The 26,344-nt window shown below is 36.8% G+C and overlaps 1 protein-coding gene and 2 pseudogenes across 1 annotated transcript in view; 2 read left to right on the forward strand and 1 right to left on the reverse strand.

The window, feature by feature from the left end:
• The first annotated feature begins 207 nt into the window (after positions 1-207).
• On the forward strand, positions 208-1,199 carry LOC104874156 (annotated as a pseudogene).
• Positions 1,200-2,908: 1,709 nt separating this feature from the next.
• The window catches only part of Nup42 (nucleoporin 42), a 29,436-nt gene continuing 6,000 nt past the window's right edge, over positions 2,909-26,344 (forward strand). Inside the window, exons 1-3 of the mRNA XM_010641114.1 lie at positions 2,909-3,117; positions 19,073-19,301; positions 20,979-21,073. Coding sequence (XP_010639416.1) covers positions 3,006-3,117; positions 19,073-19,301; positions 20,979-21,073 — 436 coding nt within the window. The 5' untranslated portion in view covers positions 2,909-3,005. The remainder of the gene's footprint in view (positions 3,118-19,072; positions 19,302-20,978; positions 21,074-26,344) is intronic.
• LOC104874143 lies at positions 12,653-13,405 on the reverse strand (annotated as a pseudogene).

Genomic DNA, 26,344 nt, shown 5'->3' on the forward strand with positions numbered 1-26,344 from the left:
TCAAACAGTTGCAGAGTAGGGGAAGCTTTGTACTATAACTTCCATAAATTTGTTTGAAAATAAACTTCATTACCCACCTACTTCTGGTCCCTGTGGCATTTTGGTTGTTTGGGCTTGAATTCCTCTAAATGTGGTTTTCAGAGACATCCAAGAAGAATCAGTTGTGTTTTTTTTTTTAAGCATCATAATTGTACTATTTAGATCAAGATGCCTGGTAAAGAAAATGCTTCCAAGATAAAGTCTTAACAGTTAAAAAAAATCAAAAAGAGAAATTGATGATGAAATGGAGTTGTTAGAGAAAGCGGTTAGAAGCCCAATAAAAAAAGGAAAAATCATCCAAAGCACATGTCTTCTGAAGGAAAAACAAATCCTATTAATCTAAAATAGATAAAGATAGCATCCAACAAAAAAACTTGGCAACCTCTTTCAAAGAGTGTGAGGGAGCATTTGCAAACTATGATGGAAGCATATAGAAATTTTGAGTAATAACATTAAAGAAAAAGAACACATTCAGTATCATCACAACTGCCTGAAGAAAAGGTTGCTACAACCATGTGAAACCCTGAAAGCCCCTCTCCAAAAGCTGAAATATTTAACTAACGTGGCATCTACTGAAAATGGAAAGAACACAAGACAGATAATGAAGGGCTGGAATTATTGCAGGAAGAAATAGATAAAATAGTACAGACTACAGAGTCAGTGATGAGAATATTCAGAGTCGAAAAAATGACTGAAATTCTGGCACATGAGATAGAGGAAGAGCAGGAAAAGGCAAAAGAGGTGCTTCAACTGGATAGACATAGCATATTTTCTCTCCCAGAGCTTTCTCAGCACAATCTGAAAGCACCCACATTGCAGAAAGGAGTTTTTTTGTTGTTGTTGTTGTTGTTTTTTGGTTTTTTGAGACGGGGTCTCACTTAGTTGAGACTGACCTGGAATTCACTATGTAGCCCAGGCTGGTCTCGAACTCACAGTGATCCTCCTGCCTCAGCCTCCCGAGTGCTGGGATTATAGGTGTGCACCACCATGCCCAGCTTCAGAAAGAAGTTTTGATGATAATTGCAAACCAGAATGTTCTTCTAAAAGACTTAGATGTTCTTCATAATTCATCCCAGATGAAGAACATGTCAGTGTTCATCAAAGAAGCTATTACAAAACTAAATGCCTCTTACAGAATTTCTTATATTATTTCCTATTAATGTTTATAAATTTGTAAAACTGTTAACCTATGATATTACAGAGGCTGAAACTTCTGCAGGATTTATTATCCTCTATTATGCACTTTAAAATTGGCCTATGTAGGCCCATCATTAGCATCTAATGTAGTCCCGAAAACTGTTAAAAACAATTTACAAGCATTTACAAAATCTAGAAGATCAATATTTATACTGCTGTACCATGGTTATTTGCTTAAAACATAAGGCAAGAATAGATTGTGACAGCTATTTTGAGCTCACCTGTTGTTGGCACAGAGGAGTTGTGATGCTGGGACATTGTATGTTAAAGTGCCTATGTGTAGTGCTTACAGAACAAAAAGTGAGTGTTTTGCTTAAAAAATTTTTTCCATTGATCTTAAAAATACTACTCTTCACAATAGCGTCTAGTGCTCCTATAGATCCCACTGTCTTCAAAATCCAAAGTACATGAGTGATGATGGCTCAGCTCTAGTCTAGTCATCCTAAAACCACAGTAGACAAACCTGCAATGCAACAAAGTCGGAGTTTTGTTTTCGTTTTGTACCAGGGGTCAAACTCAGGACCTCTAGCTTGCGAGGCGGGCATGGTCAAAGTCGGGCTTATTAACAGCACAACCAAGGAGACTGCACATCAGAAATACGTGATTATCACATCACACAAAATAAAAGGCAGTTGTAGGATTTTGGGGGACAAAGTGGAGTTGAAACTGTTTTGATTGGCTCAAAGCAAAGCAAACCTGTATATCGACATCAGGTCTAGACTGGGAAATGGAAACAGGGTCATGTTCGCTAGAAACTGCAAAGTTAAGAAAATATGGAAACGCTGCCACTTGCCTCGCGCAAGGTCCCAAGTTTGATCCCCGGTACAAAAAAAAGGAAAGAAAGGGAGGGAGAAGGCGGGGAGAATATATGGAATGTTTTTCTCAGAAACGCTTTATCTGAAGCTGTGCACCAGGATAAAATTTGAGGCTGCTTCTCTGTATTAAAAGTGACATTAGCGCCTCAAAGCAAGAATGGGATGTTTCGTTCTTACTGATTCAATTTCTAAGAGCACTGTTTATGTGGACTTAAGATTTCTCAGCAGGTAGCAAGGCAGGTGTTATGATGATCCTTCTCAGTCACAACATGTCCTGAAAGGAAATGTTTGCACTTCACGTCACAACTGGCTTTTTCCTGCTTTTATTTATCCTGATGAATGGCTGGGCAGTTTCACCTGGTTTGCATTAGTTCTTTCGTTCTTTCTTTCTTTCTTTTTTGAGACAGGGTCTCACTATGTAGTTGAGACTGACCTGCAACTCACTATGTAGCCCAGGCTGGTCTCGAACTCAGAGCGATATTCCTGCCTCAGCCTCCCGAGTGCTGGGCTTACAGGCGTGCGCCACCACGCCCGACTTGCACGAGTTTTTCTTTCTCAGCAGTTACAAGTGAAAAAAATAACACCATCTCTCAAACCACATCAATTCTCCCCTCGGGGCCTTGCTAAAGTTCTACATTTGCTTTCCTCTCATCCGGATCTCCAGCGTCCCTGAAGTCCAAGATCTTGCACCCAGGTCAAACGCGACTCGAGGTTTTCCACCTACCCTTTCAACTAACCCCGTTTCACAGGCTACACCCAGTTGTCTGGAGAGACTCGCTGTTCTCCAATCCTATTGGGTAATATCCACGCCTCTCACACGCTAGGGGCGGGACTAGATGAAAGTGCGTTTTCCGGCGCAAGACGATGGCGTCACAGAAGCCGGCGGGCTTGTTCGGTTTAGTTGGGATACTCGCTGGCTGTCTTGCTTGAAGACCACCCCGCTGAGTCCTTGCAATGGCCATTTGTCAGTTCTTCCTTCAAGGCCGTTGCCGCTTCGGAGACCGGTGCTGGAACGAACATCCGGGTGCCAGGGGTGCGGGAAGGGGACGACAGCAACAGCCCTCAGGTGACGTCCCACCCTCCCCTCGGCCTCCGGCGGAGCTGGGAAGGCTTGGCTTGGGGACCGCTGGCCGGCTCCGGGCGTCTCGCTTGGGTCCTTTTGCTAAGCACAGCGCCGGGCGAGTGGGTGTGGTGACCCTCATGTGTCGCTTGCAGGCGACCCCTGGCTTCACCTACCACTTGCTCTTGCCGGAACTTTTCATCCAGGAATTGGGCAAGTTGGGCTTTGTTGAGCAGGTGAGGACTGGGATTTGGCCCTGCGTCCTAGTGCCACACTGTAAATCAGAAATATGTTTCAGAACTTCCTTGTCGGTGAATAGCAGTGTTTGCGAGAATTCTCCTGGGGCGACCGAGAGGATTTCTTTCTCTCCTACCTTTCAATGTACTTGTGATTTTTTGTTTTCCGTTGTGAATCTGATTTTTACGAGAATTTGTTTGTGTGTGTGTGTGTGTGTGGTGAGACAACTTGGGTCAGAGTCGCGACTCCGTTTGGGGAAAATTGGGAATTCCTTTGAAAATCTAATAGAAGCTCTGAAGCCATGTTGTTAGGCAGAAAGTGATTACCAGGCAAGAAATGTGCCTGCGGGCTACTTAAAAAGATGTGATTTTCCTTTCCCTCCACTTTCTTATTCATTAGCTGCAGATGAAATCCACACAAACTTGTAGTTTCAAACTAGCTCAAGGGACTGTAACATTCTCTGAGCATGCTGATAAGGTCTAAGGCCCATACAAAATCTTTGGATGAGGGGTTGGAAAAACCTCAAGATCTTAAACCAAATAGAGACATCCACTTAAAAGCAATCAGAGAACTATTTCTCTCTCAAGCAGATAGACACAGCCCATTTTATTTGTGAAAGCACAGTGACCTCTGAGGAAGGAAAGGATGTCTGTTCTTTGAAAGTCCCCAGTGAATTATATAAATGTAAGTGAGGCCTCATTCAGTCAACGGTATTCTCTTGCTGTGTGGAAAAATACCATTTTTCAGTAACCTGCCTAGACAGCCTGCGTGTCTTTTGTCTGAAATCTTTTGTCAGACCCACAAAGGATCAAGATGTTTTGCTGAGTCCTAGCAGTGTTAGGACCTCACCCAATTAGGACCTAGCTTCCCAGTAATATCTTTGGTGCTGTGACTCAAGATTTCATCAAGTGATAAGATGAGATCTCTGAATGCATTGCCTCTATTTTTGGATTAAAATCAAGAGCCTTTCTGTTCTGTGTTTATGCTGTGCTGCAGCAGTCCAAATTGTTCCAAAATGTGTGAGACTTTTTGCCTCAGTTAAAGTATCCTTGTTGGCAGTGTGATTTGAAGCTTGTTTTCCCTAGGTTTTGGCATTCTGTCTTAAAGTTCTTTAGTTTCTGTTGTCTTCTCCTCCACTTTCAGGAGTAATGCCAGTCTTGAACAGAAGATTGCATACTGTTAATAGCTCTGCTAACTTTACCTAAATATGCAATCCTGTTTTGAGAGACGTGTTTCTTGTGTAGAATATCAGTTAAGTCTGGTTCGTGTGCTAATGGATTCTAAGACAGCTATAATCTTTTGTTATGTGTTAGGTGGTATATATCACTGTGTACTTTGGGAAATGAGTTGGGCCTCTTCCACGCAGATATCGGCAGAATACAAACTAGTACATCTTCTAACGAGAGGTATTCTGTCAGCCATTACTTTTAAAAAGACCATGGAGGCCAACCACCCAGATCTGGGACACCACAAGATGGATTACATCTGATTCCTATCTGCAAATGGACAAAGAGGGATACCTTTTTGCAATTCCTGCCGATTTATTTCCTTCTTGTAGGAAAGGGGATGCCTTTTTTTTTGAGCCATGTATTCTTTTCCTGACAGATTTGTCCTAACTTACCTCTCAGTGCACTCTATGACTATACTCCAATTAGACCTCTTTTATAAAAAGGCAGGAAAGTGGTTGAAGGCATCTTCTCTGCAGGCTTTCTTTGGTTTATTTATATTCCTAGTATAAGTTAGATCCAGGTATAATGGCATTCATGAATAAAATGGAACCCCATCATTTAGATAAATTCTATCTCTTGAGCCACCTCCTGAGAGGATAAGTAGGTAACCCTAATGTTCAGAACTCAAGCAAAAATGGATCAGCTCCTTTTTATTCAAGGCTCTCAGCATGGCCTCACCTGCTCCATATGCCCTTTTCAGGAGTTGTTGGCTGAATTCAGACCAGTTAGAGCTCACCAACCTTTCTCTTTTCAGGACCTAAAGCAAATCAAACAGGACTTGGGTAGTTTTTCAGATGAGCCTTCTGACATCTTCATCATTCTAAACTATCTTTGAAGGATGTCAGTGTTATTCTGAGACAGACTGTTACAAATTCAGAAAAGTCCAAAGCAAGAATCAGATGTTATGCTGAAGACATACATGCTCTACTCAGTGACAGTAAACCTTTTAGAGACCCAGTGCCCAAAATGCAACCCAAACGCCACTCACAGAAAGTACCAACATGCAGTTAAACCTGAATACTGAGGTTTTAGTTTAGAAAAAAAATCATACATTAACATCTTTTGTCTTAAAAGCACAATAACACATGTGCCATAGTTTCACCACCACTGCTTTAGATTATAGATACTCTATAGAGCCTGAAGCAGTGCCTGTAGACCCTCTAAGTGGGATTGTAATGACCCCAGTGATTTGAACTGCAGACATTTTATAAATTGCATTCTAGAAGTCTTAACGGCCAGTAAAGTCAAACCTATACATCACTTTAAGCTGGCCCAAATGATCAGGGTCCAAATGAAAACCCAACCACATTTCTTGAATGACTTAAGGAAGCTATGTAAAAGCATACTACAACTGATCCTCACTTCAGTGATGGCCAAGTCTTCCTTAAAGACAGATTTCATACCCAGTCAGTTCCAAATATTAGGAGGAAATTGCACAAGATATCTTTGGGAACTGAAATTCCTAAATGCTGCTAATTTTGATTTTTATAACCAGGATAGAGGAGGAACAAAAGAAATGGGGATGTTCAGACTAAACGAGACCAATAGGAGAAAAGCATGCAGAGCTTCTCATTGAATCACATGGTAACTAAATGTTACCTGCTGGCTTCTTCCCTGAAAAAAAATCAAGATAATATGTGTTATCCTGGTGGCAGACGAACCCCTGGAAGAGAAATTGCCCTAATGTGGAATGTCTGCCAAAGTCATCTTGCCCCGAATGTAGCAAACAGGGCACTGGTAGGCCTACTGCCCCAAAGATCCAATTAGCATCCAGTCCAGTCATTATCATCAGCAGGATGGAGCCTCAGGTAACATTGGATGTCACAGGTAAGATAGGGGGCCTCACTTTCTATTCTTACCTCTATTGCTCACAGTTAGCTTCTGACTTTTGTCTTGTTACAGGCATCAGTGAGCCTCTGGTAACCAAATATTTTATTCCTCTTCTGGAATAAATTATGAATAATTTTCTCTTTTATCCATGCCTTCTTAGTGATGCCTGAATGTCCAGTCCCTCTACTTGGCCAAGGCATGTTAACTAAGATGGAGGCTCAAATTATCTTTGGCCCACACCTAGCACCCCCACAGTTATGGCAATGATTGGCTGTCCCGGCAATGCTGTTAATAATTCTTATCTTTACTCACCATCCTATTAACCCCATCTATGGGCCACCAACATGCCTAGGAAAGCTAGAACTGCTATCCTGGTAGTACTTAAGCTAAAAGGTCCTCATGCCTTCCCACACTGTAAACAATATTTTCTTCAACCTGAAATCTAATAGGACTACAACCTTATAAATAAATTCCTTCACTATGGACTTTTAGTACTTTCTCAGACACCTTGTAATTCCCCAGTTTCTGCCATCAAGAAGCCTAGTGGTGATTACACTTAAGTATAAGATCCTTGTGCTGTAAGTAAGTCAATTACTCCTATACATCCAGGGTTTCCTAACCCCTATACTCTGCTGAATCAAACTCCTTCAAATACTAAATGGTTTTCAGTCCTAGATCTTAAAGATGCTTTCTTTTGCATCTTCATGATCCTTGAGTCACAATTCCTTTTTGCCTTGAGTAGATTGATGGAGTTGAGTTAGCTTACCTGGACTGTCCTTCCTCAAGAATGCAGGAACAGTCCCCATATTTTTGGACAAGCTTTGACTAGGGACTTAACTGATTTAACCTTAACATGTGAGGCTGTTGTACAATATACGGATGATCTTATCTGTTCTCTAAGGGGCTCAAGATCATTTGGTTGAGACTTCACATTTCATGGCTGATAGGAGATATCAGCATACAGGTCATTCTCCAAAATAAACCCCATACTAGCTCATAGAACGTGTTTAAGTAAACACCAAGGAATTGAAGTTATCCCATGTATATTATCAGAACATAGTGCAATTAAACTGGAGAATAGTATAAGAAACCGTTAAGAGCTGCGCAAATACATGGAAATTGAACAACACTCTCCTGAACAATTGATGGGTCACAACAAATTAAAGAAGTAATTAGTTTCTACAAATAAATGATAATGCCAGTACAACATACAGGAATCTATGGAACACAGTGAAAGCAGTTCTACAAGGGAAATTCATAGCAGTGAATGCCCACACTAGGAAAACAGAGCAAGCTCAAAAATAACAACCTAATGCCGAAAACTTAAATCTTAAGCTCCTAGAAAAAGAAGAGCAAGACAAACCCAAAGCTCATACAAGGGAGGAAATTACAAAGATCAGAGCAATGGAGACTAAGAGAATGATACAAAAAAATGAACAAATCGAAGAGTTGGTTTTTTGAAATAATAAAATTGATAAACCCTTAGCCAACCTTATCAAAAAAAGGAAAGAAAAGGTTCAAATCCATGTAATTAGGAATGAAAAAGGTGAAGTCACAATAGATCCACCAGAAATCTAGAGGATCATCAGTATCTATTTCAAGAATCTGTACTCTAATAAATTGGAAAACACAGAAGAAATGGACAGATTTCTAGATATATATGAATTACCAAAGAAGATAAAAAAAATTTTAAACACCCCAACAGTGAAATTGAAAACATAATTAAAACTTTACCAACAAAGACAAACCCAGGTCCTGATGGCTTCACTGCTGAATTCTACAAGAAGTTATGTTAAGAACCCCAGATTTCATGGAAAATAATTCTACCAATAATAGTACAAGTAAGAATCTACATAGGCCCTAATGCCACTGTAGGCCTTAGACCATTTGAAGTGATATGTGGTCAACCTTTCTTATGTACTGACCTCCTTCTAAATGTAGAGGTTTAACCTTTAGGTCATCATACATCTTTGCTAAATGCAGAGCCCACAAAAATAATGTATATGCACTTCAGGAAAAGAAATATCTATGAATACTTTAATACCAAATTTATTGAGACATCATGAGATTAATACAAGATACCTTTGGCCTCTACAAGTACAAGATGGGCTCAAAGTGGTGACCATACACTTTCTGACATTTATTAGTGTGGTGAACTGTTGGCTTGGCTAATCTTGGTCATTGAGACTGTGGCACATGGATTTTCAATTTCTTTTCTAAGGGCCAGCAGTGTAGTGAGTTTTCTGTGCTATATGACGTCCTCTAGGGTCCCCTGTATGAGAATAATGACATCTATTGAGAAAAGTCTGTTTTTTTTTTTCCTGAAGCATGTATATGTTTTTGTTGTTGTTGGCAAGCTCTGTATTTTCCAGCGTGCAATACAAGAATATCGATTATAGCTATTGCCATGAATGTCTCAAGAGCCTCAGGACCTATTATCAACCTGGAACATTAGTTCTCATTTAATATAGAGGAGGGCCCAGAAGGTCAACAGTTTGTCTACATGAATGTATATACACATATATGTATATACAATATATGTATAGATTTATTTTTAAATTTTTGTTATTACATATAATATATAACGATTATATTCATTATGTAATTACATGAATGTAATGACTACATTAATCATGGGGAGTTGGTACATGTATATAATACATCTTCATTCTTTTTACTTCCTGTTCCGCACCCCTCCACCCACCCTCTTATCTCTTGATCCTTTTTCCATTTGAAAAAGATCTGTCTCCTCACTTCCTGTTATCTTTATTTTGCTCTTTAAGTTATTTATATTTAAGTTACTCATATAAGGGAAACTATGCAATATTTAAGGTGTGTCTGATTTATTTCACTTGACATTATAGTCTGAAGATGCATCCATTTTCCTACAAATGTCTCAGATTTATCCTTTATGTCAGAGTAGTACTCCATTGTTTATAAATACCACATTTTCTTTTCATTCATCTGTTAATGGACATTTAGTGCACTCCAGGATTTAGATATCATGGGTAGTGCTTTTTTTTCTTTCTCAATTTTTATTAGTATATGTTTACAGTACAAAATGATCACATTCCTTGTGGGGCATTGGTACATGTACATAACAAATTAATTCTTTTTTCACCCCCTCCCATTTCTTTTCTTTCCCCTCCCTCTATCTCTTGGTCTCCTTTCCATTTCCAAAAGATGTCTCCCCTACTTCTCATTTATTATTTATTTTTCTCTATTTATATTTTGGGTTTCTCATATAAGAGAAACCATGTGCTATTTAAGTTCTTGTATCTAATTTATTTCCCTTAACATATGGTCTCAAGGTGCAGCCATTTTCCTACAAACAACTCATTTATTTATGGGAGAGTAGTACTCCATTGTGTTTAGATACCACATTTTCTTTATTCATCTGTTGATGGACATAAAGGCCTCTTGCAATATTTACTGTTTGAATTATTCTACTCTAAACATGAGTATGCATGTGTCGCTGTGATATGATGTCTTTAATTCTTTTTTGAAGACACCTAGAAAAGGAATAGCTGAGTCAGATAGAATTTTCTTTCCTTTTTTTTTTTGTACTTGGGATCAAACTTTGGACCTTGTGCTTGTGAGGCAGGCAGTGGGACCACTGAGCTAAATTGCTGGCCCTAATTTTTAGTTTTTTGAGAAATCTTCATACTTACTTCCATAGTGGTTATACTAGTTTACATTTGACCAATGTAGGTGGATTTCTTTCCCCCAACATCTTCACCAACATTTATTTGATTTTTTTTTCATTTCTTTTCTTTCTTTTTTTTTTTTTTTTAAGACAAGGTCTTGCTATATAGTCTAGGCAGGCCTGAAACACAGCAGTCCTCCTACCTCTGCCTTCCAAGTGCTGGGATTACAGGTGTGCACCACCATGCCCAACTTATTTGATTTCTTTTTTGATAGACACTCTTTTTGAAATAAAGTGGAATCTCGTTTTAATTTACATCCTTCTAGCACCAAGAGATGTTAAACATTTTTTCATATATTTGTTGGCCATTTGTACTTCTGAGAAATGTGTATTTCAATTGCTGTTTTTTCATTGAGTCATTTGTTTTGGGCAGATCTAATTTTTTGAGTTCTTTGTATACTCTAGATATTAGTCCTCTGAAGTATAGCTGGCAAAAAAAAAAAAAATCCCATTGTGTAGATTGTCTTTTCAGTCTATTGGTTGTTTCTTTTGCTGTGCAGAAGCTTTTTAATTTGATAAAATGCCATCTGTTGATTCTTCATGTCAATTCTTGTGCATTTTGGGTTCATCCAGACAGTTATTTATGGCTATGCCTTCAACACTTATACATATTTTATCTTCCATCAGATTGTTTCTTTTTTAATATTTAGATCTTTGATCCATTTTGATTTCAGTTTAGTACATGGTAAGAGACATAGGTCTATATTCAGTCTTCTGCATGGGGAGAGCCAGTTTCCCCAAGACTACTTGTTAAGAGGCTGTGTTTCTTCCAGCATATGTTTTTGGCCCCTCTGGAAAAGATTAGCTGTCTGAATCTGCCTGGAATTGTTTCTTCATTCTCTAATTCTGTTCCACTGACCCACATGTCTGTTTTTGTGGCAGTACCATGCTATTTTTGTCATTTTAGCTTTGTAATATAACCTGAAATCCAGGATTGTACTTTGATTTCATTGCCCTGGATTGCTTTTGTTATTCTGGGTCTCTTCTGTTCCATGTAAATTTTAGGATTGTTTTCTCTAGTTCTTTGAGGAATGCTGTTGGTATTTTTAATTGGGATAGCATTAAATCTGTGTATCAGTTTTGGGAGTATGGCCATTTTGACAAAATTAGTTCCACCTATGTGGGCACATGGCATATCGTTTCATTTTCAGATGGCCTCTTTGATCTCCTTTATTCTAGAGTGCTATACAGTTTTCATTATAGAAGTCTTTCCTTTGTTAGATTAATTCCTATGTATTTAATTTATCTTGAAACTATTGTGAATGGTATTATTTTCCTAATTTCTTTCTTAGTAGTTCATTATTAGTGTACAAGGACACTGTTGATTTTTGTGTGTTGATTTTGTATTCTGCTATGCTACTGAATTTGGTTATTCTAGGAGGTTTTTGATGGAATTTTTTGGGTCTTCTATGTAAATGATCCTGTCATCTTCTAATAAAGATGACTTCTTCCTTCCTCTACATATCCCTTTTTTGGTTTGTTTTTTTCTCCCCTCTTGCCTGATTGCTCTGGCTAATGTTTCAAACACTGTATTGAACAGGAGTAGCATTAGTGGACATCCCTGTCCTCTTCCTGACAATAGAAGAAGAGCTTTCAGTTTTTTCCCATTAAATATGTTGGCAGTAGGTTTGTTTTAAATAGCTTTTATATGATTGAGACAAGGCCCAACTATGCCTACTTTCTACAGGGTTCTTTTTTTTTTTCTTTTAATCATGAATGGATGTTGGATTTTTGTCAGACTTTTTGTGTTTATGAGATAAACATGATTTTTTTCTTTGTTTCTGTTTGTGTGATGTATTATATATATTGTTTCATGTATGTTGGACCATCCTTACATCCCTGTGATGAAGCCTAGTTGGTCATGATTTAGGAAATTTTTTTTTTTTTTTGGTGCTGTGGCTCAAACTCAGGTCCTTGCACCCTCAAGGCAGGTGGCAGAACCACTGAGCTAAATCTTCAGCCTAATCTTTTTGGTCCTAGTCCCAAGTCACTCAGTAGTTGGAATTACTGTATATACTGTCACACAACTATAACAAATTGGATTTAAAGCTGTTTACTTTAGTCTGGTATCTTCACACACCCTTATACAAAAACAGTGTTTATTCAAGAACAAAATTTTTATAGCTGTTAAGTTCTTCCCTTAAATGTAAATAAAATGGCACAGAAACTTTTAATAACCAGGACTCAGAAAATTTAAAAGAATAATTTGAGTTAGGAATCAAATATAAAAGGAAAAATCAATGTGAAAAATAAAATTTCCTTTTTTCTAAAAAAGGAAAAATAAATCATCTAGAAGACAAAGATCCAAAGTAGCATCTCAGATGCAGAACAATTTTGTACAGTAGGAAAGCAACTGTGATCACCTGCAGCTTCTCTGATCATTCTAGCAAGTTTCTCCAGGTACTGCCTGTGTCTGAATAATAGTATTTCCCTAAATAAAGGGCCTTGAATGTACATTCAGGGTGTTTCCTGGAAGTAGAAGTGAAGATATTTTCATTTGTTTAACTCACAAACTAATTGTTCAAAAAAATATGTAAAGCTAAATAAAAGCACATCTGGCAGAAATCCATAACAATGAATGTTGACAAGATGTGCTTGGATCTTGCTTGCAGCCTCTGGCAGTGGGTTGTGGAACAAAGGAAGCGATCTCACAGGCTCTGCTGTGTCTGCTCTGTGGGCAGCTTGTGTCAGTGGCACTAGCATTTGCAGTTGAACTCAAGACTTCTCCAAAATCACAGCCAGCAGTCTCGGTTCCCCCTACTTTAGACTTTTAAGTTTTTAACCTTTTCTTCAAATGACTTGAAACTCGGGGAGTTTTTGGTGATGACAGAACCAACAGATGAAAAGGCCACTGAAGCCTTCTGTCCAGCCCGAGATAAGGTTTCACAGGTCTTCCTGTGTGCAGACCTGGCTGTCAATCCTGCCACCCTTTGGCAATGTTCTGCTTTAGCTCCTGTAGTGAACTGATCCCAAGTTTCCACTTTATCTCTCCTAGATGCTTCTCTTTTGCTGCTAACACTTGAGACAGTTTGGATTTCTGTTTCCACCTTTGCCAGCTCTTCTCAGCTCTTCCCGCTCCTTTTCTGAGAGTGCCTCCGTGGCGCTGAGCATGGCTGCAGCATCTTCTCCTTCCTCGGTACTGGGTCTGTACTCAGCAAACCAACTTTCTGAGTAGGTGATCCAGGTGGAAGCAAATTCCCACTAGGGGACAGATAGAGGTAGTTTTTGTTCACTCCTGCATTGAAATAAAATGGGACTGGTCTTCATATAAGTCTGTGTCTCTGTGATCCATCCCAGACAGAGGCAGAACGCATGGGTTTAGGGCCACCTGAGCTCCCTCCTCAGTCCTGTGCCCCTTTGGCCTTATTCCCTTTGCCCCACCATGAAAGCTCACTGAGACTATCTTCTGTTTGCTTTGTCTTGTTGAGGAATTTTGCATCTATACCCATTAAAGAGATTGACCTGTAGGGCTAGGGACCTGACGCCACCGCCATCACAGGCTGTATTCTGGTTCTTCTTGCCTCTTAAAATGACCTCATGCTCTTATCTTTAGTTTCCCTCCCTCCAAGGCCACAGCAGTCCAAAAAAGTTAAACCTGTTTCTGCAGGACTGAACCCTTAAAAAAACAACCTGGCCCGTGATAGGTTAAAAGTAGCCCACTCCTCATAAATAAGCGATAGCCCAGCCCAAAAATAATAAAAGGACCTTCCTTTCTTTGTTCTTTCTTCCCTCTCTCCTCTCTCCCTAACCTGCCTTCCTAATAAAGTTTCCTGTCGGACCTCTCGGTGTGCGGCCTCATTGTTGAGTGTCGCTGTGCCTCTACATGTAGTTTTCTTTTTTAGTTGAATTCTTGTCTGGTTTTGGAATCAGGGTAATGCTAGCTTTATGAGTTTAGCAGAACTCCTTGTCTTTCAGTTCCATTAAAGAGTTTGAAGAGTTTTGACGTTAGAGCATCTCTGCAGTTTTTGTAGAATTCAGTGGTGAATCCATCAAGTCTTAGGATTTTTGGGAATCCATCAGGATTTTTTTATTTGATAGGGTTTTTTGTTTTTTTTTTTTTAATTCCTGCCTCAATGTCATTGCCTGTTGTTGGATATTCAGTTTTGTTTTTAATATCTGCCTGATTCAAATTGGTAATTCACAGGTTCAAGGAAAGTATCCATATATTGATGGACCAATGTATTGATGGACAGTTCTTTGAAGTGGTTACTAATAATCATCAGTGTTTCAACTGTGTGGTGACCTTGCCTTTTTCATTTCTGATTATACTGATAGGCGTCTTTTTTTTCCTTCTTTTGTAAGATTGGCTAAGAGTTTGTTTTGTTTATCCTTTCAAAGAAGCAGCTCTTCAATTCCTTGATTCTTTGTATTTTTTTGTCTTAATTTCATTAATTTCTGCACTGATCTTTATAATTTCCTTATTTATACTAGCTCTGGATTTGTATTGTTCTTGTTTACCTAGCACATGGTGTATTATTGTCTTATTTTTGGGCTTATTCTGTTTTTCTGATGTGGGCATTCACAATTATAAACTTTCTTTGGACTCCTTTCATTGTGATCAATAGGTTGTGGTATGTTTTATTGGCATTATTGCTTGATTCTAGGAGCTAATTTCTTTCCTGATTTCTTCTGTGACCCGTTGATTATCAAAACTGTGTTGTTTAATTTTCATGTGCTGCATAATTTCTGTGGAGTTTTTTGTCATTGATTTCTTCTTTCATTGCACTGTGATCTGAAAAAATGCATAAGATAATTTTGATTCTTTTGTACTTAAGCATGCTTTATCAACTAGTATGTGGTCTATTTTCAAGAAAGTTCTGTGTGCTACCGAAAAGAATACATATTGTGTTATTGGGTAGAACACTAGGTAACTATGGAGTCCATTTGTTCAAAGATGTGTTTCAACTCTGATGTTTCTTTGTTGTTTTGGTTTTTGTTTTTTTTTTTTTGTCTCATTGATCTACTTGTGATATTGAGTGTGGTATTGAGGTCCTGCTTTATAATTGTGTTGATGTTTACCTGATTTTTTCCTGTCTATTAGTGTTTATTTATGAAGTTGAGTGTGCTAGTGCTCAGTGAATAAATATTTATAATTGTCAATTCTTCCTCTTGAATTGTTCCCTTAACCAATACATAGTGACCTCCTTTGCCTCTTTTGATCAGTTTTGGCTTGAAGTCTACTTTGAAAATAGAGCAGTTATTCCTGCTTGTTTTTAGGATCTTGTTACATAGAATATTGATCCTTTGATTATTCTTTTTTGGATTAAATGTGTCTATTATATATGACATACCATTGGGTTTTGTTTTTTGATCCATTCTGCCACTCTGTATCTTTTAATTTGGGAGCTGAGATCATTCACATTGAGAATTATTCCTGTCATTTTATTATTTTTCTGTTAACACACACACACACACACACACACACACACACACACTTAACTGCTTACATTTCCTGATGTATTCATTTCACTAGGCTTTTTGGCATTGTTGGCTTTGATGTCTCTTTCTAGGATATCCTTGAGAATTTTTTGGAGTGTAGTTGTTCAGTGGCTCCTGATTCCCAGAGTAGCTCAGTCTTAAACAATTAACTCCTTCCCAAAGCAGTTTCCTGTTCATCACTGAAATATGATAGGCACTGCCATGTATTTCTTCTCCAACTCTAGCCTGCTTTTTGGGAGGAGTTATATTCAGCATGAAACCCCACACTGTTTTTGCAGTATAAAGTAGCCATGGATTTCTCTTTAAGCCCTGTTGGCCCAGTCCTCTGGCATACCTTTGTTTGCAGAGACAAGTTTCCCTCCCCCTAGGAGCTAAGGTTGGTTTCCAGGCTGCTTCCTTCTTTTCTCTGTATCATGTTCAGTTTTGTGTAATTTCTAGTTTTCCTGTCAGCTCTTTTTTCTTCCTTCCTTCCTTTCTTTCTTTTCTGGGAATCAAACTTGAGCCCTTGCCTTATGAGGTAGGCAGTGGAACCACTGAGCTAAATCCCTGGCCCAGCTCTTTCTTGATTCTTGGAGATTTCCTTCTTCTTTTCCTTGGTTAAGTTGTTCCAGGTATCTGAATTCCAGGTCCTGGTCATACTGGTATTTTGCTGAAACCATTTTTAATTTCCACAAGGTCAACAATTAATTTCTCTGTAGAGTCCTTTTTTGGTACTTCTCTGTTCTCTAACAGCTATCAAGGTTTCAGGAAATGCTGGTCCAATTCACCATTTCTAAGTGAAACCTTGGGAGGGACAAGCCCCTTATTAGACCACATCGTCCTGGAAAAGCCAACTTGTAGGACATTTGAAATTCTAATTCACATGAATTTCAGTTAAGTAAATACCACACCATCTGGCCTACCTTCCAACTGAAGGTTGCATAAACTTTGCTCTTAATCAGAATCTTTATTATAATAACACTTCTGTTCATTTGTTCTTCCAGGAGATATGAGCTTAACTTAGATGCCTATAAGAGGCCCTATGTAAATCTGATTATAAGGAATTCATTTCCTTTTTCCCTTCTTTAACTCTTATTATCTTTTGCTTCTTTCTAATGGACTTCGTGGAAAAAAGTTCATAACCACTGCAGTTTTTCTTCTTTTAATCTTTTATTTGGACTGTGCATAATAAATGGCTATCCTAAACTATTTCTTCCCATTTCTATCCACTTCCAGATGATCATGTGTCCTGATACAGCTTTATGACCCCTTGACTGATCCTCCAGGCCTGAAAGTCAGCAAGTATGAGAACCCTAACTCCCTCTCCTTAACACTCTCTCTCAGCAGGTAGCCAGAATGACAGAATGTCCTAAATAATTTTAGGTTCCCACCTTTTGAGGAGAAAAATGTTAGGCAGAAAGTCATTAGCAGGCCTGGAGACAGGCAGCTGGGGATTATTTTAAAACCAAAGACGTGATTTTTTTTTTTTTCCGCTTTTGCTTTCCTAGTCATTAGCTGCAGGTAAAATCCATACAAGCTTATTGTTTGAACTGCTCAAGAGAATCTAACCTCCTCTGAGCATGCTGATAAGGTTGAGGGCCCATACAAAGTATAGATTATGGGTTAGGAAGTGGAAAAACTTCAAGGTTTCAAAACAAACCAAATGAAACATTTACATAAGGACTAAACAGTGATCTACAAATCTCTGAAGTAGATAAATACAAACCATTTTATTTGTAAAAGAACACTGACTTCAGAGGAAGAAAAGGTTATTTCTTGAAAAGACCTAGTTAGTCATATAAATATAACGTGAGACCTCATTCAGTGCAGCTGCCATTTTGGTCCCTACACCTTCATGCTTGAAGCTGAATTCTCTCTCTGGCTCTCTGGAAATCTATTTTGCAGTAAACTTTACCTATACTCTATGACAACCAACATTTGTCTGAATCTTTTGTCATATACACTATCAAGGTGTGTGGCCAGTTCCTTTCGGTGTTTGGACCTCACCATGTTAGGAGGTGACTTCCCAGTAATAATATCACAAGAAAATGGCACATGCTCTTTAAATTTAGGATAGAATGCCAGTTAAGAACCTTCTGGTTTATGAAGAAGGAGATGTGGAAGCTACGTTGACCTGCTTCCTGAGCCTAGGACATTGCCAAAGCATTTCTCTTTAAGGAGGGAACAAATCAAACATGAAAGCAACAGCAGAACACAAGAATTTAAATAAAGGTCAAGTGGATAATTAGGTTTTATTTTCTTAGTATTGGAACTTAATGCTTTAAGGTACCATGGAGTTCTGTCACTTTTCCTTTCTTTGAGGATTATTCATCTGATCTTTGAATTGCATGGTAGTTTCTTGTCTAAACTTGTAGAAGATGGACCTTTTGTGCATCTAAAATTGTACAAGTGAATTATTCCAAACTAAAAATTAGAACTCAGAATCTGAAATCCATGAATGTGTTTCCAGGGACAACAAAACAATATTTGACAGTCCTTGGAAACTTGCTCTAAATGTCATTAGAAATTAAACGTTGAATAGATAGATTCATGGATGAAAAAACTGTAAATAAAACTTGGTAGATAAACAGTGTTAGCTCCCAGTAGCTAATGTTTCTAGAATTACAAGTTCAAAAGCTATGAAGGCCAAATGCAACATACAGAAGGAGGAAGTCCGTTTTTATAGTTGTGTGATACCACAAAGGATTTGGAACTTCAGAAAAATAAGATACCATCAACTCCTACTTCAGGGATCTGGTCCAGCAGTCTCCTCCATTTTCTCTTTAGATTATCAAGTAGTTTAGAGTTGGGGATGAACTTTCATAACAGCATACCTCTGTCTAAGTCAGAAACAAGATACATTACCTTTAATCTTAATCCCACTTAGGAAGTGAAAAGATTGAAGACAATACAGAAACAAAAGAGTCCTATTGGCTCATTTGGTATTCTTGAAATACTAGGAATCTATTCAGACCTCATGTACTTTATTCATGTATCAAATACCTCTGTAATCTCTCTATGAAAGATAACATATATAGATGTTATCAGAGGGAAAATTAAGGGAGTAGACTTAAACATCTACTTAAGGACAGAAGGTAGAATTTAATCTTTTATTTATTGTTCTCTTTAATTCATTGTCCTTTTCTTTATTTTTAACATTTACTGCTATATAGGGCCCATTTGGTGAACAAAGAATGATAAAAACATCTTTTTATCTTAAAAGAATTTATAATTTAAAATACTCTCTATCCATTCCACTACAAGCAGTTGTTTGTTCAATAAACTTATGTCAGCTGCAATAATGTATTTTTATTTTTCTCTGGGTTCGTGGTCGTCTGAATCTGTTTAAACAAAAATGCAGTTAGACATTATTGATACTATACCTAACTATACAAGTAGAAATAAAAAGGTTGTCATTTAAAGTGAGTAGAAATGTGTTTTGTCAAGCCTTTTATAACTTCTAGAATTAAGATAATATAATGAATTTCAAGATTTAAAAGAAATTATCAATAAAAGTGTTCTTTTAACTTTATTATTTTAGGTAGTAACAGGAATGAAGGAAATGCTACCAGCCAGAGATATTCCAGTATCATCCAGCCATCCAGTTTCTCCAAATCCACACCGTGGGGAGGTAGTAGAGATCAAGAAAAGTCATCTTTCAGTTCTTTTGATTCTAAAACTTCAACTTCCAGGAACACAGGTTTTGGATTATCTCAGAACCCATTTGCTTCACCTAGCTCTGAAGAGCAGAAAGATGAAAAGAAGCTTCTGTAAGGAAAAACACTATCCATTTGCTTGTTTTTTTCCAAAAGCACCTTTAAAAATAAGTAATTATTAAAAACTCAGACTAAGTTAAAACAATCAGCCAGGAGCCTATCACTCAGAGCTAATTATTGTTTTATTATATATCATTCTAGACTTTATTTCATTTAAAAATATATATCATCTTTTTAGTTATTAGTAACATGCCTTCTTAGGGTTATTTATGGGGTTTTTCCTACTTTTTATTGGTTATGGTATACTTTTAATATCTAAGCTTAGTCCTGCTTTATTTCATTGTAAATTATGAGTTCTCTACAAAGTATCAGATAAGTCAGAACAATGTATGATCTTGAAGATCACTGATTGTGTCACTTAAAGTTTTATTTCAGTTACCCTATTCAAACTGATTTCATTGATTTGCTTCATTATTGTATAGTACAGTCATGACATTTCTTAACATTTGTGTTAAAATTTATAGCTTCTGCCAAAACAATGTATAGCTAATACTTCCTTACCTCCTGGCTTTCAAAACAGAATTGCAATATGTTTGTTAGTCTTTTGTTTCCCATAAATGGTAAACATCTATCATATTTTTCCATCCATTGCGTCTCGGCCTTTTGGCTAAGATCAAGTGTAGCATATTTTTCCACCTATATGAGGTCCCTAGAAAAGGCAAATTCATAGAAAGTAGAATAGAGGCCACCACAGGCTTGGAGGAGAGGGAAGGAATGTTATTATTTAAAGATACAGAGATTCTGTTGCAGATCATTGTGAAAAAGTTTCAGAAATAATGATGATCACAGCACAACACTGTGAATGTTCTTACTGTTCCAGATTCATACACTTATAAATGGCTAAAATTTTGAATTTTGTAATATTAATATTTTACCATAATAAAAATTTTGAAAAAAGAAAACAAACATTTTGAGCTGTATATCATATGTAGTTGATTTTTTAAATTGGGATTTTTGGAAGTTTATTATTGGTGTCTTTTGTTTTTTGTTGTTTGGTAGTTCTGGGGATCAAACCCCAGGCCCTTGTATATACTAGCCCTAATTTTTAAAAAAATACATAAAAAGAACAAACAAAAATCTTTTCATATTCATTGTGATCCTGAATTGAATAATACTATTCTCTGGTACCTGTTATTTTATTTATTGTGGTATTCTGGATGAAGAGAAGCTTCACTGTAAAACTGAATGTATTTATGGCCTTGCTACAAAGTAACTGTTACAGACGTGGATCTGTTTCCATATAGGAAAATGTAAGAATTAGATAAAATGATCCCTGATGTCCTATAATACACTTTTTAAAATTTGATTCTCTTATCAGTTCAGTGGTACTTTTTATTGTTTGCAATTAGTTGATCATTGATGTTTATGATAATAAAGAAAAATTAAAGTCAGTATTGTGCTTACTATATTTTGATTCTTTTAAAAATGTATGGTATTTATGGGAATTCTTAAGTGTATTGGTTAATGGTTTAATTATTAATTTCTCTGATATTATAACATAAGATGTACTTTGGATTTCTGTAAGCTACTTTAAAGAACATTTTTCAGAAAATATCTTAAATTGTATATTCTAAAATTTAAAATTTCAGTCATTGAAAATTATAAATAATTTTTAACAAGCAGGTAAAAAAATTCTGATTTTTTTTGTTTGTTTGTTTTGGTTTTTTTCAGAGAAGGAATCATAAAAGATATGGAGATTTGGGAATCTTCGGGGCAGTGGATGTTTTCTGTTTATTCACCAGTGAAAAAGAAACCTAGTATTTCAGGTGACTGGGAAATTGTTTTTTTGTTTTGTTTTGTTTTGTTTTGTTTTGTGGTGCTTGGGATTGAACTCAAGGCATCATACATGCTAAGCAAATATTCTGCCACTGAACTATACCCCAGCCTAGAAATTGAGTTTTCAAAATATATTCAAAACAAACACCATGCTAAATAAAGAAATGAACTACAAATTTAGCTGCAGTTAGATTTCTGTGCATTAGTTAAAGATTCCAAGTATTTTAGCAGAACTTGATAATTCAGAGATTGAGGTTAGAGAATATAGTTCCTTTAGGATATGTGTGTAGTTCTCAGCAAGTGTGTTGGTACATCCTTATAAGCCTAGTACTGAAGGAGACTGAGACAAAAAGATAGCAAGTTCAAGTCTCAACTGAGCAACTTAGCAAGACCCTTTCTCAAAGTAAAAAATACAAAGCACTAGGGATATGTAGCTCACTGGTAGAGTGCCTCTGGGTTTTATCCCTGGTACCACCCCCCAAATGTATATATTCCTCATGAGAGATTAACAAGACCTACCACAATTCTATAACCTAGGATGAGGCTCTACTCTCTTAGTTCCCTATATATGAAACCTCAGCACTTTCTAAATGCTTGCAATGAATAGAAGAGTCGCATTCTTCCTACCATTCGGTTTTGTTCATCCATTCTTTCCTTTCTTTCCTTCTAAGAGTAGTTTTTTTCTTAAAGTATATTGAAACTTATCTTAGACATAATGTTTGAAAATAAAGGGCTCTATTTGGGCTACATGGATGGCATTTCTTTAGAATACTTATTTCTTTCCTATTTTTTATTAACCATAGTCCCTTAGGCCTGAGGTGAAAGCTTGATTACCAGGCTTTTCCAAGCCCTCTCTAGGTGCTCCTGGGCCTTTGTCTTGTTGAGGAAGCAACTGACCTATAACACCAAAGCCGGGAAGAAAAGAATGCAAATAGATGAGGTAATTTCAGGTGGTGATATTTTCTAAAAAGAAAATAATAAAGTATTGTCTCAGTTAATTTCTTTCATTGCTGAGACAAAAGACTCCACATCCAAAGTTAAAGGAGGAAAGTTTGGGCCAGGGATTTAGCTCAATGGTTCCGCTGCCTGCCTTGTAAGTGCAAGGTCCATCCAGAGTTCAATCCCTAGTACCAAAAAAAATGGAGGAAAGGTTTATTTAGTTCACTGTTTGTAGAGGTTTCAGTTCATAGTTGGCTGGCTCCAAGGCAGGGTAGTTGGCAGAGAGGCATTGCAGAGGTGAAACAGTTCATTGCAGGCAGAAGGCAGCAAAGTAGCAAGCAGTAAGTAATGACTACAGTCCACTTTCTGCCCCTTATAGTTTATAAATGCTACATACCCTTAGAGCAGGCAGTTCTCACACCCAGGATGGGCTTTCCTATTACCCACAACCAGAAATATGCAGAAACCTATCAGTGGACTAATTTAGTAATCACACCCTTGATCCCAGCATCACACACTCTAGATTCAGCCACCTCTGAAAAACCCCACCTGTGACCACATGAAGCTTTGGGGGGACAGCCAGACATATGCCTAACAAATAATAAGACTTTAATCAATTTAAATAGTAATTCTTAATTAGTATTTAAGTTTTAATTAGTTTAGAATTGACCCTAATGCCTAATGTTCTAAAGCAGTGGTTCTCAAAGTGTTGAATGTTGATTTGACCCATGTACAGAGTTGCCATATATAAAATGTAAAACATCCACTCACATTAAAATTTCAGGTATAGAATATTTTTAATATATATGTATTCCATGTAATATTTGGGATATATGCATACTAATAAAATATTTGTTCTTGAGGGCCAGGAATTTAGCTCAGTGGTTCTGTCGCCTTGCAAGCACAAGGTCCTAAGTTTGATCCCCAGTACCAAAAAAAAAATATTTGTGTTTGAAATTCAAATTTAACTTAGCATGCTCTATTTTTATTTGTTAAATCTGGCAACGTTTCCCTAAGACTTCTTAGGGGCTGTATAAGTTCAAGAATATTTCATAATACTAAGACATTAATTGTCATTTTCACTGTGTTGACATTTGTAGTGTTGATACAAAAGCATTGGTGAATAATATTGATATTCATATCTTAGTATGAGTTAAAGCAGAGGCAATAAACTACTAATAGAAAATAGATTAATCATAATAAAGAAAAATTTTAAGTGTCACTTTGGAAAGAATGTCCTTGATGAAGATGTAAAAGCCAGATACAGTGGTACCACACCTATAATCCCAGCCCTTAGGGAGTTGAGGCAGGAAGATCACCAGTTTGAGGAATTAATTACCTGGGCAATTGTCAAAATAAAAAGTAAAAAAGGTGGAGATACAGATCAATGGTAGAGCACCCCTAGGTTCAATCCCCATACCACAAAAGTTTTTATAAAGTAAAAAGTATTTTATTAAATCTTGACCCTTGAGTATACATTTTAAATATTCTGTGTAACAAAATGATAAGCACACATAAAGAGCTTGTACCCCATTCCCAAGTATGATGTTTGTCTGGAGGGAAAACCCATCTGTGGTCATTTTAGTTGTAAGCTTACTGAATCACTTTTTTTACAGTTTTTACTGCAAAGCATGACAGCTCTGATTATTTATATTTGCGTATTTGGCGGATATATTGAATGAATAAATGAGGTGAGCCTGTCATTTCAAAGAAAACAACTGACAGTGTTTATTGCCAGTGATAAAATTCATGCTTTCAAGCAAAAATGAAAATTATGAAAAACAACTGTCACTGTGAACATGATGGCTTCTCAATACTCAAAATTTCTTCTAATGAGATGGATAACATTAACAAATAAGAATTTTTTTATATAGTGACATTTGCCAACATTTGGAAGTTCTGCATTAACTCACTGAACCATTATTTTCCAAATGACCAATGTTTGGTGCTACAAAATTACACATGGCTGAAAATCCATTTTAAGTACAACATAAACCAGTTCCCATGGATTTTAATATAATATCTTAAAAATCTCCTTAGTGTTTTGTTGTTTTTTGTACTGGAAATTGAACCTCCCTAGGGAGTGCTGAGCTATATAAGTTTAGGCACCCAGACTCAAACTTGCTATCCTTCTGCCTCAGCCTCCAAATAGCTGAGGTTACAGACATGTGCCACCACACCCAGGTGCACATTAGCTTTTGACTCCACTTTATAGTTAAAAAACTGTAGTTTTGCTGTAATGTCAAAGAATATTGTCCATAGTTATCTGAAAAAGGCCTTTGATGTCTTCTTTTTCCAATGACATATCTGTGTGAGTACAGATTTTTTTCATATACTTCAACATGTTCAAACTATATTCAAGATATTGATGCAGAAATATAAATATATGAATCTAGCAGTCTCTTACTAAACCAAACGTTAAAGATTTACAGACATTAAACAGTGCTTTTCATCTCATTAAAATAAATGTATGTGGATATTCAGTTGGGATTTTTTGTCTTTTTTTTTTTGGTACCGGGTATCAAACTCAGGACCTTGCGCTTGCGAGGCAGGCGGCAACACCACTGAGTTAAATGCCCAGCCCATCAGTTGAGATTTTTTTGTGTGTGACCTGTCTTATCTTGTCTTGCTTGCTGTGCTGGATCAAACCCAAAGCCTTGCACATTCTGGGCAGATGATTTACCACTGAGCTATATCCCCAGCCTCTGATTTCTTATTTTAAATTAATTTGTAAATATTTTCTGAATTTCTCAGTTTTCATTTTTCAAATGTAGTAATTATCAATATAGGTAACCCACATAAACAAAAGCTTTTGGGAGTCCTTCATTAAAATGTAAATGTGTTCTGACACCAAAATGTTTTGAGTACTGCTCTCCTTAACCATCCGTTATAATGAATTAACTTTCCTACGCAGCTAGAATGATACTCCTTTTGTACCACCCATGCAAAACATACTCAAACTGTTTTCTTTGTTCTTTGGTTCACATGAGGAACCCTGGTTGAGAATGACTGGTAGGAATAGAGAGTGACTAGAGGAATAGTGCTCCTTTAGATAGAGTCCTCCGTCATTCATTCTAGAGAGGCAATGCTGGGGATGAGCCCTGAATGAAGAGAAGGTGTCACTTACGCTATGACTGATTTGGGAAGAACATTGCTTGGCAGTGTGATACCCAGTGCAAATGCCCTAAGGTGGAAACAACATTGGCACATTTGGGTACTAGCTAGGTCTAAATTACTGAAGGAGAATAAACAAGGAAGATTAATGGGAGAAAGCAAAGAGGTAGCAAGGGATCGGCGATGTATAGTCTAATTGCACTGGGTGGGAGAAGTCTATTGGGAGCTGGGGCAAAAGTAAAGGCAGGAGGACAAGATAGAAAATGACTGCTGTTGACTGGATTATACTTACTAGCAGTAGAAACAGAATTAGTCAAATTTGAGTTCTGTTTTGGAGCGTGAATTGATAGGATGCTGATATAGTAGATGTAGAGAAAGAGAGAAATCCATTGATTCCTAGGATTTTTTCAAGTGGTGTAGATGTTCTTGGAGTTAACATCTGGGTTCTCTGTAGAAAATATCTTGAACATTTTTTCCTTTTAATACATTTTTTCCAATTATAAAAGTTACAGTTGCTATAGAAAACATTGAAGGTACAAAATATGTAAATTAAATTCATGTAAATTAAATGTATCTGATGTTTCAGGTAATAGCTGAAATATTTTAGTATTTCCTGTAAAACTTACACACAAAAAGTATTTATGTGTGTATTTAATATATGTACATATATATGTGTGTGTATATATATAAAATTAGGTTTATAATCACGTTTGGTATTCTACTTTTTTTTTTTGGTACTACAGATAGAACCTAGGACTTGTTGCATGCTGGGCAAGCACTGTACCACTGAGCTATACCCTCAGCCCACTATTGTACTTTTTTGTTTTATTACTATTACTAGAAATACTGCAATGAACATCCTTATACATAATAACCTTTGTTTACATATATAATTATTTCCAGAAGTTAAATTACAGAAATTGTACTGCAAGTCAGAGAACATGCACATTGTAGATGCTTATGATGCTTATGATGCTTATTGACAATTTTTCTCTCAGAAAAGTTGCATCATTCTAATTCACCAGCAATTTAGGATAATATCCATTTTATTTATTGAATAACAATAAATATTTTTAATTTTTGCCACTCTATTAAGTAAAGCATTTTTTTCTCTAGTTTGTTGCATTTTAAAATTTAATTTCATTTATTCAGTAGCTATTTAAATTATTTGTGAATTGCTTCTTCTTTGTATTTGTTTATATTAACTT

This window comes from Fukomys damarensis, unplaced genomic scaffold, assembly GCF_012274545.1.
Source record: "Fukomys damarensis isolate Sample0158 unplaced genomic scaffold, DMR_v1.0_HiC HiC_scaffold_4, whole genome shotgun sequence".
Lineage (NCBI taxonomy): Eukaryota > Metazoa > Chordata > Mammalia > Rodentia > Bathyergidae > Fukomys > Fukomys damarensis.